General features: G+C 34.4%; 1 protein-coding gene across 1 annotated transcript; it reads right to left on the bottom strand.

The window, feature by feature from the left end:
* Positions 1 to 3,254: 3,254 nt before the first annotated feature.
* On the bottom strand, positions 3,255 to 16,665 carry LOC129943234 (uncharacterized). Its single transcript, XM_056052537.1, has 7 exons — positions 15,819 to 16,665; positions 4,607 to 4,805; positions 4,419 to 4,530; positions 4,162 to 4,352; positions 3,961 to 4,101; positions 3,644 to 3,798; positions 3,255 to 3,556 (listed from the first exon to the last, which is right to left on the bottom strand). Exons 1-7 carry the CDS (start codon positions 16,340 to 16,342, stop codon positions 3,334 to 3,336), a joined length of 1,545 nt encoding a protein of 514 aa, XP_055908512.1. The 5' UTR covers positions 16,343 to 16,665; the 3' UTR covers positions 3,255 to 3,333.
* Positions 16,666 to 17,542: the final 877 nt, after the last annotated feature.

The raw sequence follows: 17,542 nt of genomic DNA, 5'->3' as shown, positions 1-17,542 counted from the left end.
CTCAGCTTCTTGTGATAAAAACAGTTCAACTTTGATGGCCAGGTGGTTTCAATTATAATTTTCATTATGTGAGGAAAGAAAACCGATTTTTAGAGCTATGGGACTGTTGATCTTGAGTTTCAAATATCAAAAATGACTGTAATTACATACAATGGAATTTTGGAAAGAAAGTTTCCAAAATTTTCGGATATTTTTCGACCTAATGAAAAATAAATACAATTTTATTTAAAATTTTACCAAGACAATAATGAATTTTGACCATTTGAATCTGAAATTGTTTATTCGAATTGAATTGAGTTGAATCGTCTTACACAGACGGAATGAAAATGATAGTCAATTTGACTATCAAAAAAATGATAAATTGTAAATTCATTTTCGCGTTGAATATACACACATCAATTATGATGCATCAAGCATCATTTCTTCGTAGATTTTGGATGTGAATGGATGTGCGGATTTTTTGTTAGAAAAATATGAGCGATACGGACGATTGTTGCATAGCTCTGGGACTAGCGCTAGCGTTAAAAATGAAGAACACAATTTTGCGAAAAAAAACGGATCTGGATGAAAGAGTGGCTGAAAAAACGAAATCAGTTTACACATGAAAATCTTTTGAATGAAATGAAATTAAGTTCGCCAAGTGACTTTAAAAATTTCGTTTGCATGAACGAGGATACATACAACCAACTTCTGGAAATGATAACACCCAAAATTATCAAAAAAGATACCGAAATGCGAGAAGCTATACCTGTTAGTCAACGTCTGTCAATAACTCTTCGGCTTCTGGCTACAGGCAATACATTTGCAGAATTAAAATTCATCAGTGCTATTTCTGAACAGTCTATTGGTCGTATTGTCATGGAAACGTGCGAAGCTATTATTGAAGTCCTAACCGATCATATCAAAGTAAATAAAACTTTATTTTTTTCAATTTTAATATTTTTTATTTGTATTATTTTCTCTGTATTTTAAATCAAAATTAGAAATAATTATTTAAATGACGAAAAATACCAAGAAACTTCAGTATTTTGGGGAGAAAACTCCATTGCCTCCTCTGCCAGCTCTGACGTTGATTCCCATACTTTATGTATGTTTTGCGGCGATACCGAACCCAAGTTTTCATCAGCATATGAAAATTCGGATGCTGAACTCTGTATATTGGGAGATATTGGCATTTCTAAAAAAGACGAACTTCCTGGGGCTGATCTGGAATAACTGGCTTGATACGATGTGCTTGGCCTACTTGCTTGAGATGCATTGCATTCCTGTGTAATGTACCCATTTGACCCTCAAATAGAATTTAATTTATAAATTTTTCAGCAAAAATTCGTTGGGTTTCATCCAATTTTTTTAATTTAAATGCCCATGTATCAGCCATACTCCGGAATTCGTCCCTTGGTTGCTAGCGCTATTAGTTCGTCACTGGAATCCGAGTTCTTTCTTTTTCTTGGCGTTTCTACTTCCTGAAGAAAAAAAAATAATATACATACATTCAAATTTATCTTTGAAGTAATTAAAATTATTTTATTTTTATTTTTGCAGATGCCTACAACAAAAGAAGAGTGGAAAAATATTGCGGACGAGTTTTTTTCCGTAAGAATTTCCCAAATTGTCTGGGAGCAATAGACGGAAAACATATTGCAATCAGAAAGCATCCCGACTCTGGCTCATTTTATTTCAATTACTAAAAATTTTTCAGTATCGTGCTTATGGCAGTCGTCAACGCGAATTACGAATTTATTATGGTTGATAAAATAAATTGTCTGCGTCAACGGCAGAATATCCGTTTTTTGAAAACGATTTAAATTTGCCAGACCCTTGCCTGCTGCCTACAAGCAAAATGAAGCTACCATATGTTTTCGTTGCAGATGATGCGTTTCAGCTCTCGAACCATTTAATGAAACCATATTGCACTATCAGGGCTTACAAAACAGCAACGAGTTTTTAACTACCGATTAAACCGCTCTCGTCGAATAGTAGAAAATGCTTTCGGTATATTGGTTTCACGATTCGGAGTGCTTCAAAGAACAATTGCACTTTCACCAAAAAAAAGTTCAAACCATCGGACTAGCGTGTTGCTATTTACACAACTTCTTGCGGGTGAGAGCACCAAAGCAGTATATTCCACCGGGTTCTGTTGACCAAGAGATGTTATGTAATGGAACTATAGTTCAAGGATCGTGGAGAAGCGAAGCTGAACTGACCGGTTTAGAAAAATCATTTAGTCGAAATTCCGCGCGTAGCTCAAAGACGGTAAGAGGCACCTTCTGAGACTACTTCAATAATGAAGGTCAGGTCTCTTGGCAAAATAAATTTAACAAATCTATTTCAATAAAGTTAAAAAAAAAATATCTTACCTCTGTTTCATTTTGACCAGATAAACTGCTCCATGATGCGCAGGATTTCTCGTTGTCGCGTATGAAATCCATTGCCTCAAAATAGAAAAGAGTTGGATCATTTTCTTCACTTCTTCCTGCTCCGGTTTTTTCCAGCGCCAATATCCTTTTCAGCTCCCTTCTATAGTTCGTCCGCAGAACATTAATTTTTTGCGTCACATCCTTTTTGGTCTCTTCGGGATACTTTTCTTTGTATTTCAGAAGGAGCACTTCGTACTGTTCATTTTTCAAATATCGGTTGCTATACTCCTTCGACTTAATGTTCCTCAACGCTGGCAGGGAACGGTAAACTTCAATTAATTCTAACAACAAATTTGTATCCTCCATCCTGCACATTAAAAAAATCCTTCCGAATAATGTCTTCACACTAGCAACGCAAAAACAAGAATGATGCTTGATCAATCAACCAATCACGAATACACACTCTTCAAAGACTTGTCAAGCAAAGACCCCTGATTGAAGAAAAATCAAAACATTTTGATTTCGCGTCAAGCATACACACGCTCTATACGTGTTTCCATTTCACAAACACACTCTTAAATGCTTGATGAGATTTTGATGCGTGTATATGCCGCTTTATATTGATAATTTTTTCTTTAAAATATTTGACAAAAAACGGAAAGTTCTTCGACTGGTTGTAAATATCCCAATTTTAATAGTGTTTGGAATGTGCATATTTTTTTGCAAAGGTAATATATTTGTATGGCTATCACAATAAGACTCCCAAAATAAGAAATCCTTTAAGTACAGAACAACTGTCAGTTAAACAAAAGCAAATGTGAGTTTATATTAATTTATTAAATAGAATACAATTTTTTCCACAAATAAATGTTAAATATCATGGACGATATAGGGTGCTTTATTTTGCAAAAGATATTTATGAGTACAAAATAGATTATGTCATCAGCATTAATTTATTGTTTTAAAATAGTATGCACTAACTTTTTCCGTGAAAACGATCCCTTAAATCACGTTTTTTTCTTTTTCTTTCAATTTTACTTCGTTCATCTGCCGGAATTTCCATTTGACAGTCGGGATAAATATTCTTGCAGTCACCATTGCCAAGTCCAACAACAGATGCCTTCAAACTTTCTAATATTGGATTACCGGTTGTTGTATTTGGTTTTGTCATCTTGGACGAGAACCAGCTGATTCCCAAACTTTAATAAGAAAATAGAAAAAACGTAACGTTATGAATAATGCACGTATGAAACCGTAATGAAATTTCAAAAACATCAAATATGTACCTCCACATTGGAATCCACACTTTTTGACCGTTTTTCTGCTCACGAGCGTATTTATTCATATCGCACAAAGTTCGAAATTGACATCTTCCATTGTCCGTAGGCATCATTAGAACTGCGTCGATTGAATGCAACACACGGCGGGAAAGGTCATTCATCTTTAAAAACAAATTGAATTCATTTTATTTCACTAAACAAGTTATGTAGGTACAGGGATTTCCAATAAAAGATTTTTGGCAGCTGTCACTCAAATTTAAATTTGACAAGTACAAATTTTTTCACTACAATTTGGTAATACTTCCCACGCTTAAAATACAAACCATTTTAATTCTTGGATTCTCCGGCAGATTCCTTTTTCTCCTACGAATTTCTTCAGTGGCACCCTCATTTGTTGGTGTCATTGTTCCAGTGTCAGTAGCTTCCATTGGCATCATCATCATGCTACTAGTATCCTCTTTATTCTAACGTTTAATTTACAGACATTTATAACAAAGTCAAGAATAAAGTTGGAAAAAACAAACCATTGTTATGCACATAAGAACTTGAAGGATGAACATTCCAAAGGATAGAAATGCCAAAGTTGTCAGAGCTATATCTAAGATATCCTTCAGACCGATTTCTTTGGTTTGCTGTGGAGCCGCTGGTTGTACGTGATGGGTTTGTCCATAGCTGTTTTCGTAGCTATTCTCTTGACCACTTGGAGGATAGTATCCTGTAAATTGATTACTTTTACAAATATACTTACAAAATGTGAATTTCAAGTCTATGTGAAAGTTACCATTTTTACTGACTGCAGTCGGATAAACTGGCTGCATATGCTGAATGTTGTTGGTTGCATCGAAAGGAAGATGATGACGTGGAGGTGGCAAGGCATTTGGATAATTTGGACCCTAAGAAAATATTAGATGGTTATTTAAAGCTTCATTACTCCAGAATTTTGATCTTTTTTTGAATTTAAAATCGTACAGAGTCCATTGATACACCTCCAGTATATGCATATCCAGTTATGTCACCTTCATCAAAGTCTTCCTCCTCCAGACCTTCATCGTCACTGTCAATTGCTTTTTTAATTGGGCTGATTCCTTGTTGAAGGGGCTTAAAATCGGCGATTTGATTTTGAGCATTGTCTGTAAATTGACGTTGAATGTCATCTAGCATCGTTGTCCTGTAAAATCATTAAAAATCCTTCATAAAACGTTTAAAAAAAATTGTTAACAAGTTCAGATGACGTATGGAATTTGAAAGTGAAGTAATTTTCTATTGCATAGGAACTTGTAGGTAAGTCAATTTTCTAAGATGTGATTGGACAGCTGCCAAAAAATAACCTTTTAACTACGGCATTTTTATTGGAGAGTTGACTGGATTTTAAGCCAAGAAAAATGTCTTTAATTATCAAGTCAAGTCCACTTATGTCAAAATGACAGCTGATCATGTTTTTTTTTTTCATTTTTCAACTACGTAAAAATTGAAATTATTTACTTTTTCAATTTATTAATTTTTTGAAATAACTCCATTTCATGTTTTGTGTAAAAGGGTTCCTTGTCAAATTGAAAATAGAATAAGTTCTATTTCTTTACAATACAAAATACAAGTAAAGAACAAGTCCATCATTGCAGCTTGCCTGAGGAGTTTATTTTGTAGAAAATAATGTTTTTGGTAGTTTTTGCTGGCGAAGACTTGGTACGGAGCATGCACCAACTCATCCGCAAAATATGGTCGGAAGAAAGCATGCCCGATGAGTGGAATCTCAGCATAGTGTGCCCGATACATAAGAAAGGAGACCCTCTAAACTGCGCCAACTACAGAGGCATCAGTCTCCTTAACATTGCGTATAAGATCCTTTCTGCCGTATTATGTAAACGTCTGAAGCCATTCGTCAACAACCTGATTGGTACTTATCAGTATGGCTTCAGACCAGGAAAGTTCACTATCGACCAAATATTCACACTACGGCAGATCTTGGAAAAAACCAACGAGCTTCAAATCGATACCCACCATCTCTTTATCGATTTTAAAGCCGCGTATGACAGCATCTATAGGGCAGAGCTCTACCGAGCAATGTCTAGTTTTGGCATCCCTGTCAAACTTATCCGTTTGTGCAGAATGACGATGGAGAATGCACGCTGCTCTATCAAGGTCGGAAAAGATCTTACCGATGCATTTGATGTCAAAAAAGGTTTTAGACAAGGCGATGCACTGTCATGCGACTTCTTCAACATCGTTCTGGAAAGAATTGTGCAAAACTCAACCGTCAACACTAGAGGCACAATCTTCCAAAGGTCCATCCAATTACTCGGATACGCAGATGATATTGACATAATTGGAAGATCAAAGCGTGATGTCAGTGGAGCGTTTTTGAGCATTGCGACGGAAGCGAAGAAGATGGGTTAAGTGGTCAATGAGGGCAAGACCAAGTATATGCTGTCATCAAAAAAGGACACTGAACGACGACGTATTGGACAAAACGTCACCATGGACAGCTATAACTTTGAGGTAGTTAAGGACTTTGTCTACTTAGGCACCGCTATTAATGCAGACAACACCAACACTGAAATCACCAGCGCTGAAATCAAACGAAGAATAACTCTTGCAAATCGCTGCATCTTTGGACTTAGAAGGCAATTGAGAAGTAAAGTCCTCTCTCGAGCATGTAAAATCACCATCTATAAGACACTCATCATCCCGGTTCTCATTTATGGCGCTGAGGCCTGGACCCTGTCAAAGAAAGATGAAAGCGTCTTAGGATGCGGGTAATTTTTGGTCCCGTGCGCATAGATGGAGAATGGAGGAGAAGATATAACGACGAACTGTACGGGCTGTACATCGACACTGACCTAGTTAGCAAAATTAAAGTCCAACGGCTTAGATGGCGAGCATGTAAAATCACCATCTATAAGACACTCATCATCCCGGTTCTCATTTATGGCGCTGAGGCCTGGACCCTGTCAATTTTTGTAATTTTTGGTCCCGTGCCCATAGATGGAGAATGGAGGAGAAGATATAACGACGAACTGTACGGGTTGTACAGCGACACTGACCTAGTTAGCAAAATTAAAGTCCAACGGCTTAGATGGCTAGGTCATGTAGAGCGGATGGACATCAACGCTCCAGCCCGGAAGGTCTTCGAATCCAATCCCGAGGGACGGCGGCGCAGTAGAGGAAGACCGCGACTCAGGTGGCGCCCCAGGTGGGAGAGGACCTCAACCAACTTGGCGTGCGAAACTGTAGACAGCCAGCTAGGGACCGAGCTGGCTGGAGACGCTTGTTGGTTGAGGCCCAGGTCCGCCCCGGACTGTAGCGCCACCTTAAGTAAGTAAATATTCACCCCTATCACAGAGTCCCTCGTTGCGAGTCCCCGAAAACGCTGCGAACACGAATATATTTACATATGTACATCAAAAGCCCCGAACGAAATGAAAAAAGCATTGCCACACAGAAATACTAATTGCGAAGTGTCAAAATCAGCTGATTTGCGTCAAAATAAGAAAAATAAATAAAAGCTCGTTTTTCATCATTCGATTTGTTCTTGTTTTTATTTGTTTTTGTCTTTAAAAATGGATAGTATTGCCGTTGCAATCTTTGTAATAAATTTAGAAAATACACGAAGACGACGAACACAAAAAATGCAGCGCAACAAACATGGATAACATAATCCTGGATCAAGCACTTGATCTTTGCGTGTTTTCGAGTTCAATCACCCCAATCAGCAGATTTATATCCATTTTGAGATTCATTGCGGAAGGAGGATACCAATATGACGTTGGCAAAGATTTTGACATCGCAATGGCTCAGTCAACCATTTCCACAAATTTTAAAATTGTGATAAATGTTTTTAAAATAAAATTGGATTAGATTGGAAATGACGGAGGTTGAGACACGTCAAGCAAAGATTGACTTCTACTCAAGTTTTCCAAGTACTATAATGTGCGTGGATGGAACCCATGTCAAAATTATTGCACCAGCGGAAGAGAAGTTCCTGTACTAAAGTAGAAAAGAGTTCTTCAGTATAAAAGCTATGGTGGTATGAATGCTAGCCTATACATATTTGTAAGGTCAGAATTGCTAAAACAAGATGCTTGTGAGGTTTATAGACACAAGGTACCCGGGATCAAACCACGATTCTCATGTGTTTAATTTAAGTCCAGCGAAAACATATTTTGAAAGCAAATATGGTGATAGAGAAAGAAACGCTTGGATTTTAGGTTTGTTGAAAACAAACTTTTATCTCAGACAAATAACGTTAATGTCTGGATTTGTTACGGTTGATGCCGGATACCCACTTTAATTCTGGCTTATAGTTATAACTCCATTTCGTTCCACTGAAGTCGGGAGTCCTCAAAACATCGATCACGGTGCATACTCACAGCACGTCAGCCCCACTATTCCCCGCAAAAATCAGCACAAATTATAAATGTAGCATGTGCCTTGCATAACATTAGCATTCACTTTAAAGTCGAAGATGATTTTGTTTTTGACTTGTCTGCTCCTATTTCTGAACTTTTTTATTGTTTTGTAAAAAAAAACTGTCAAGAAGTTTACACGATTGGAACTTGTGCCTGTAAAGATAAAATTTTGGTAGCTTTTCGCGGTTGCTGCAAATTCAAAATGTTTATGTCAAAGGACCAGCAAGATTTGGTCTAAAAATGATGGAAAAGATTTGACTCAAGAAGAAAAGAGATTGTTAAGACCAACTCCTGCAGTTCTAACCCTTGTCTCCCCAATCGGAAAAACCAATAGGAACTGATCAACATCTTGAAAACAAAATGCCTGACTTTTTTGGGTACTCTGAAAAAAAAACTAAGGTGAGATACCCCCGAGCTCTTTGGTTTTACCAAGGATATCACCATGTCATTTTATTTCTATTCGGCACAAAGATAAATATAGCTGTAGTCATGGTTTCGAGATTGCTATATTACTATATTTTACAGATTACATATCTGCATCGAATGCTTTCGTCATGAACTGGAGCAATCAAACCTAAAAGATTGAAAACTAACTCAAGTTTATGAAAAAGTTGGCAGAACAGCTTACAAAACCGGACTTAGAACGTAGTGTACAAAACGATCACCTTCAGAGGGATATCAAAACCTCTGTTCGTCGTGTACTTCAAATTAGTTAAGTTTCATCAAGATTACCGAGTGAAGAAAAGTTTGAAATACCTGAAACATGCTCCACTTGTGGCCCAAAAAAGAAACACTAAACGTCGCTAAAGAAATCATACATTTCCGGGAGATTTCCGTACTTCACACAGTGCGTCGATCAATGGAAAAAAATAAAAAATTAGTCTAACTAAACATGATTATAATACAGGCCAAAGTCATGGTAAAGTCACTAATAAGTGAATTGTAACTTTTTTGTAAGATAATATTTACCCCTGTTGCTGCCCACCCCAAACATGAGCTTAGTTGATTATTCAAATCGAGAACGTTTGCACTGGTTCTTGGAGCCTTGGCCTGCAGAGTAAAATAATTATCTAAATAAACCGGTAAGGCTAACATGCACCTCTTTAATGAGCTACTATTCAACCTTCAGTAGTGATTTTAAAAGGAGTGTTGCTGGTTGTCGTGAAATTTTTTTTTGTTAAGTGAAGCTAACAGTGTGGGCTTTCCGAAGGTGTAAAAATTCCCTGCGCCAACTTGCGCCTTTTTTTTAACGCCATTTACTCCCCTGTTTATTTAAAGGATGATTAACGATAGGGAGCTTTTTCAGCAATGGTCAACCCAGTCTACCAACAGATTTGCTGCTGTTCTAGAGTTTATTAAAAAAAAAACGTAATTGAGGATGCAAGAAATAAAGCCAATTTAAGAAGACATGTTTTTACATTTTGTTCAAACATAAAAAAAAGGTGGCAAAAGTGTAGTAGGAAGCTTGATCGTTTTCTAGAATGCACTCTTTTCCAGACAGCATTTCTCACATTAAATTTAATAACCAAAATCTAAAAACTAAACGTGGAAGGCCGATAAAACCCTTTGACGAATGTTGCAAAAAAACTAAGAAGCAGAGAGTGGAAGATCTGGTAAAGACAAGATCTTTTGACAAACTAAGGTTTGCATCAACACAAGCAGCCACAAATTCATAGTCTTCAAGGTCAATAGTGGAAGAAAATAAGTTTTTTTCATCCGAAGAAGCTTTGACACTGTACCTTGACCTGGATTTAAATGAACGAAGCTACCAAGTTTTGAGAAACGCTGTAAACACTCTACACAAAGATTGTTTTCCAAGCATCTACGCTCTACGCCAGATAAAACAAGGTATGTTTCCAAAATCAATTGTGAATAAAACATCTGCTGAGGTGGATTTTGAAGATGTTATGGCTAAAACCGTTGAAAGCATATCAAAATCTGTTATTATCAGAAAAGACACAACAGCCAGATTGGTCTGCAAGTAGGGCTTTAACGGAAGTGGTAGCCACAGTGTCTATAAAATTAGATTTGACAATGCAGACAATTCGGAGGAATATTTATTCTTGGTCGCATTTGCTCTCTTAAAATTAATTGACATTGATTCGGGAGAATCTCTTTGGATAAATGATCGACCTGGATCTATTTTGTATTGTAGGCTAACATGCAAGCTAAAATAAACCAACTTGGTGAAATTACTGTGTGTATAGCTGGGCATAGCTTCAGAGTTTCATTCGAATTTCACTTAACCATGGTTGATGGAAGTGTAATGTGCTGTCGGAAACCAACTCTTCTTCAAAATTCTACATCTGTGGTGCATTACCCAGCGAAATGAACACAGTCAAGTGTTACGAGAAAACTCCTAAGGAAGACAACTATCGGTTTGGCTTATCCACTCTTCATCTTTGAATAAGAACATTTGAATGCATGTTACATATTGCATATAGATTAAATTTTAAAAAATGGCGAGTTCAAGGAGAAGAAAACAAAACTGTGTTCAAAGAGTAAAAAAAACGAATCCAGTCAGAATTTAAGGCAAAAATGGATTTAAATGAGGGCCGTCTTAGGCAAGGTTTTGGTTTAGCCAATGATGGCAATACTGCCAGAACTTTTTTTTCTGACCCTAAACAAAGTTCTGAAATAACAAAGATTGAAAGATTTTCAATAATTTTTCGTGTTATTTCATCGGGTGCTGAAATCGACCTTGAAAAATTCTATTTGTTACTCTGTGAAACAAAGAACCTTTACTTAATTGTATGTAATTGTAATTGTATGTATAATTATGAAAAGTTTTCAAATACCAATTGGACGAATGTCTGAGGAAGCACTAGCGGGCTTACACAAGACTTTTCGTCGCACTAGGCTCTGTCATGCAAGAAAGTCCACGAGGCTGAACAACATAAATTATTTGTTGTAAATATCTGATCCACTCGTTTCATTACAAAGAAAAATTGTGCGCAAACAAAGATATTTTGATGCAAATATAAAAAACTTCCTTATTTTTAGTGAAGAACATGATTGTTCTTGTGATGATTAAGAATATTTTATTTATTTTTTTCAATTTTAAATTTAAAATTATTTGAAAACTATATTTTTACTTTATTACTTTGTGTAAACTTTATTTTTTGTTTTCAGTCTTGTGCTAACGCCAGCGCGATCAATACGTGTATTAGCTATCTGAGACGAATAATAAAAAAAAAACAACATTTCTTCATTGAAACGTGTAAATGATCACTTGGATGATGATTGATTTCGTCCATCCAAGCAAAAAAATTACTTACAAAGGATCTCAATCATTTTCATTTAATATGAATGGAGATCGCAGAAATTCTTTTGCACCATTGCAAAGTATTATGGACCACGATGAAGGTGTCCAAAAAAACAATGTTACATCCAATGTAAAAAAGCCAGAATCTATTCCACCAATAGTGATTCTAAAAACTAAAAGTGAAGTGATAAGATTATTACTACAATCAATGCAAATCGAAGACTATGTTCTTAAAAATATCTCTTTGGGGCAAAAAGTAATGTGTCTTTCACTTGAATCATATGAAAAAATTATGATTGAACTCAAAAAGAAAAACTATGAGTTTTATACATTTCAAAAAAAACATAATAGACCATTTAAGGTAGTGTTTTCGGGTCTCGATCTTTACCCTAGTGAAACACTTAAGAATGAACTAATTTCTCGAGGTATCCAATGTACCGACGTAAAACCTATCACTGTGCAGACATTTACTAATTATGTAAGTTACAAATATATAATTTATATTGAACATGGTTCAATTAAACTAAGTGATCTTAAAAAACAACATCCAACCATCTTCAAAATGATAGTCAAATGGGACTACAAAAGACACTATCCAAACAAAGTTACTCAATGCTATAAATGCCAGATGTTCGGCCACGGAGAGAAGCATTGCAATGTAAAAACGTTTTGTCTCAACTGTACTGGGAATCATAAACTTGATGATTGTGATAAACCTGACATCAGTAAATGTGCAAATTGTAATGGAGATCATAAGGCTAACGATCCAATTTGTAAAATGCGCTCAAATTTCCTCGAAATTAGAAAACAAATTGCAAATCGAAACAACTCTAAACCACATAATTTACACAAGAGCGGCTCAGTCTCTCAAACAAATCGTCAAATTTTCTCTTTGAGTGACTTTCCTGCTCTTCCAACGAACCAACATAAAAACAAAGCTAGAAGTAGAACATTTTTAATACAGACTCCTACAGAATCAGAAGCTGTGCCAGTACAACAACAACAACATTATAGTAACAAGAATGACCAGTGTAACTATAAACAAAATAATTTATTTTCTCCAAATGAACTTAAGTCATTACTTAATGCAATGATGCCAAAACTTAATCTATGTAAATCAAAAGCTGACCAATTTAATGTTATAACTATGTTAGCATTAAAATATGTATACAATCAAAATGTTTAATAAGAACCTTAAGATAATAACTTGGAACGCAAGAGGCGTTCGCAAAAAAAAAATTAGAATTATTTGATTTCTTGATTCGCAACAATGTTGACATAGCTTTGCTTACAGAAACATGGCTTAAGCCTGAAATAGATTTAACTCATATAAATTACAACTGCTATAGACGAGATAGGGAAAGTGACATGGGAGGGGGAGTAGCAATTTAGGCAAAAAAAGAAATTTGTCAACAAATAGTAGGAACATTGAACTTAGAAATTATTGAATGTGTTGAGATAAGGGTACAAATAAGCGAAAGTATATCTCTTGATATATTTTCCGTTTATTTTCCTGGTAAAAATACTAATTCTGAAAGAAAAACCATGTTTAAAAAAGATATTTTAAAGCTGATGCGTATCAAAGATAATGTTTTGATAGGTGGCGATCTTAACTCCAGACATCAGTCGTGGAACTGCTTAAGGGCAAATTCTTGGGGTAATATTTTGAACGATATTATGACTACACAGAATAATAGTTATTTAATAAGCCCTGTAAACCCTACATATATACCAACTGACCCAAACAAAAATCCATCAGTTTTGGATTTCTTTTTTACAAACAGAAATGAATCTTTTACTCAACCTATCACACTCACAGCCCTAAGTTCAGATCATTTACCAGTGCAGACATAATTTACCAGCACAACTTCTATGTTTAACTTGCAAAAAAGATATGTATTCTCAGCTGCTAATTGGAATCTGTATAGGGCACATGTTTCAAATAATATCGACACACAAAATTTATCGTTAAATGAAATTAATCAAACATATCAAATTGATATGTACTTACAAAACTTTGTCGACATTATTAATGATGTAGTTGATAAATCTGTTCCTCAAAGAACTCTTAAGAACAACTCAGATATTTCTTTACCCAACAACATTCTAGTTCTCATACGTTTAAGAAACACAGCTAGAAGATGCTGGATAAGATATAGACAGACCTATTATAGTGATATGGTTTCGAAACTAAATAAGCAAATTAAAAATGAAATCCTTATCCATAGAAATAGAAGGTGGAATGTATTACTTTTTTCTTTTAAAAAGGGGTCCAAACCATTTTGGAAAGTAAGTAAAGTTATTTCTAAAAAGCATTCAAACATTCCAGCGCTTTATAATGGTGATGTTAAAGTTTACAACCAAGATGAAAAGTTGAATTTACTTGCATCTTGCTTTCATAAAAACAATTTAATTACTGCTCACTTGAGTGATGATCAAACAATTTCCACAGTGCAAGAGTATATTAATGAAATAGATTTAACAGAATCGCCCCTTGAAAGTAGGTACCTTACAACACCTACTAAAGTCCGAGACATAATTAGAACAACTAAAACTAATAAAGCCGTTGGAATTGACAAGCTACAAAATAAATATCTTAAGGAACTTCCAAGGAAGGGGTTCATTTTTTTTAACTTTTATATTAAGTGCATGCTTAACTTTAAACTATTTTCCAAATCAATTTAAAAAAAACCTGGAAAACCCAAAACAAATCCATTTAGCTATCGCCCAATTAGTTTGCTAAGCAATATAGGTAAGATTTTAGAAAAAGTAGTTAAAAACTATTTAGTTAAACACATAACAGAAAATCAAGTACTGCCAAAACAACAATTTGGCTTTCGATCGGGACATAGTACAAATCATCAAGTTGTTAGATTAAAAAATCATATAAAAAAAGGCTTGGCTTCAAAAATGTCAACAGGGTTGGTTTTGTTGGACATTGAGAAAGCATTTGACACTGTTTGGCATGAAGCACGTATATATAAAATGAAAATGTGTAGATTTCCTCTATTCTTGATCAAAATGATCCAAAGTTTTTTGAAAGACAGACTATTTTCTGTATTTATTGGAGACCGTAATTCAGAATATTTGGATATTCCTTTTGGTGTCGTTCAAGGATCAGTTTTGGGTCCTATTCTTTTCAATATTTTTGTGTCAGATTTTATGGCCACATGTAACAATACACATTGGGCAATGTTTGCAGATGATACTGCAATATACTCTACCAATGTAAACCCTGTAAATATTACGTCTTCATTGCAAACATCACTTAAAGAGATTGAAATCTATTTTAAGAAATGGAAAATTAAAGCCAATGCTACTAAGTCTCAAGCCGTTTTTTTTACACGTCGCAGGAAAAGCAGTTATTTACCATCAACTTGCCTTAAATTTTATAATACCAATATACAGTGGGAAAGTCAATGTAAATACTTGGGTATCACATTGGATAAAAAGTTAACTTTTCAAAAACATACTATAGATACCATAAACAAAATCAATATGTATATTAGAATACTTTACCCATTTATTAGTCGAAGTTCAAAGCTTAGTACAGAAAACAAACTCATTTTATATAAAACAATCTTTCAACCTATCTTATTGTACGGTGTTCCTGTCTGGTACGATTGCGCGACCTGTCATAAAAACAAATTACAAATAATACAAAATAAAGTACTTAAAATTATTCTTAAATTACCTAAACGATTTTCAACATTGAAATTACATGAAAAAACTAATGTCAACCTTGTTGCTAACGCTTCTATAAAATATGTATCAGATTTTATGTATAAATGTCAATTCTCGGACAACAGTCTAATAAATGACCTATGTGCAATTTAGATTATAAGTATTACATAAGGGTTTTGTTTTGTAGAAATTTCCCTTAATTTAATATTATATAAATTAATCTATTTTTATTGTATACAAATGTATTAAAGCTGAAAAGAACAAAATGTTAAGTTCTAAAACTCTTAAGAATGTAAGTTATATGTAAGACTTTTGTACCTTAATCTACAATAAATAAATGAATGAATGAATGAATTATTTTTTGTTTTAATAAATCATAAACATAAAAAACAAAAAACTTAATCTGAGCTTTGTTTATTTTCCTTGCTTTCTATTGACTCGACGCACTGTGCGTCAGTTTGTGCAATAGTGGCATGATAAAAATTAATTCGATTATGCAATTAAAATGAAAGTTGTGTTAAAAATTTAGAATATCAAAATACTTCTAAAAACATGGCAGCTGTTTTCAATTAATTCGTTTATTCCTGGCAGTTGTAACATTTATCAGAAACTTCTTTACGGACAAGAAATAATATCAAATCAAAAAATTAAAAATTAACAATTTTTGATTGCGTCTAATACTTTCTTCAAATTAGATTTAAATCTCTAAACGGAACAGGTCCAACATAAACAAATAATTTAATTTTTAAGACATACAAATTTTGAATACGAGTGAATTTTTATAAAATAGAACTTCAATTTTAAAGTATTTTCAACTTTTACTTACTTGTCCAACCAACTGCGATAACTAGCGGAACCAGGATCTTCTAACATTTCATTTTGAATGTATTTCCCCTGCCGATGAAGGCTAGTTTTAACAGAACTGTCAACCTCTTCCGTTAAATTAGTTGTTGCTGATGATGGTGCACCAATCCGTCTTTCTATCGGCTGAACAACAGTGTCCAAAGGAAATTCAGTTAAAATTTGTTTGGCCAAAAAATTCGTAGCCAAATATTCATTCATCATCTTCCGATGAAATCCCATTGTTGAAAAAGCAGTTGTAAAATTACAACTTGTTGTCTCGTAGCTGTCATCAGGCTTATAAAATTGTTCGCGGGTTAGATTCGATGAGCCCTTAAGAAATGTTTCCAATTCTTGAGCCAATAAATGGGCTGGCATGAATTTTTCATTTAAAATATCGTTAACATCGAATTGAAATGAATCCAGGGAACTTTGTCCAAATGAAATGAACTTGCAGAAAATCGCACCGATAATTAAATATTTTAGTTGGTAGAGTTGATTAAAAGACATTTTGTGTCTGTCCGGGAAGAAATATTAAAAAGAACTGAAGAACTAAACTAAAGAATGGTGACGGAAAATTCTTATTTTCCATGCTCTGGTGAATATACAGCTCACGACAAAAGACACATCACAAAGTCACTGGAGGAATTAATTACATTTGGCCATATAGTGAAGTGACTATAAAGTGTGCTAATCTGTGATTTGGTTAAGTTTTAAATTATGGTCTATTTACTTTTGATAGAATTAATGCAACATCTTCACGCTGCTGTTTTTTAAATTCTTTAATTTGTTTGTTTCATAAATAAATAAAAACAAAAACAAGTTGTCAAAAATGCAAACATTGTTCAATTTCACACCATCCGTAGTTTCAATCAGTGAGTTTAAACGAACAGAGCTCATTAACCTGTCAAATAGAATTGTGTTTTTTTTTTTAACTTGGATGAGAATGACAAGATAAACAAATGAAATCAGAAATTCACTTTATTGAACGATGATGACCATGTTCCATAGAGACAAAAACTGAGATCATATTATTTCATATTTAACTAATGGATAATTTAGTTTTTAACACTTTAACGCTAAACGAATCATTAAATGGTCAAAAGGTGCGAACACATCTTTAGATAATCATGAAAAAAGGTACGAGATATTCATAGGTATTCGGTTATGCTGGACGGTCGCTGGCTATTTTTTGTTTTATACTAATTGAGTTGAGATTATTTACTTTTAAGAGATTTCTTATTTGAAGAACAAAATTAAATATCAAGAAAATAGCAAAACTTACGAATTAGAAAGTTTGAAAAATCTACCGGCTTCTGGCGGGATTAAGTATGAGGAAGGTTTCTTATACCTCCTTTATTTAATGTTGATATTGCTCGCTATTGCTATGAATTTATTTAAGACAGAGATATTGGCTGTGTTCAGTCTCAGACAGATAGGGAATCTGGATTACGCGTAAAATAACAGCTGATCAAAAACAGCTGAGATGTCAAAAAAGGAATCCAAAGGTATCCAAGGATTTCTGGGGTAAGAAGGTATCTGACACAACAGCTGATTCAACACATGGTTGAAAATTGATTGATTTCAACTTTTTGTATTTGTTGGTAAACAAAAAGATACAAAATTTTAGTTGAAGTTATTTGAGAATGTTCTGAACATAATAGACGATGAAGAAGCCATTTGCCTGCGAATTTTAGAAGTTAATTATGA

The sequence above is a fragment of the Eupeodes corollae genome, chromosome 1 (assembly GCF_945859685.1).
Source record: "Eupeodes corollae chromosome 1, idEupCoro1.1, whole genome shotgun sequence".
Lineage (NCBI taxonomy): Eukaryota > Metazoa > Arthropoda > Insecta > Diptera > Syrphidae > Eupeodes > Eupeodes corollae.
Note: the sequence above shows the minus strand (reverse complement) of the source record. Positions and strands in the feature narration are given on the sequence as shown.

Excerpts from the sequence above, each read along its gene's own strand:
- LOC129943234 (XM_056052537.1), bottom strand. The coding sequence starts at position 16,342 with ATGTCTTTTAATCAACTCTACCAACTAAAATATTTAATTATCGGTGCG. Across the intron at positions 4,102-4,161 it reads TTCTTATGTGCATAACAATG|AATAAAGAGGATACTAGTAG; the intron begins GTTTGTTTTTTC and ends ATTAAACGTTAG. Across the intron at positions 3,557-3,643 it reads GTGTGGATTCCAATGTGGAG|TTTGGGAATCAGCTGGTTCT; the intron begins GTACATATTTGA and ends TTCTTATTAAAG.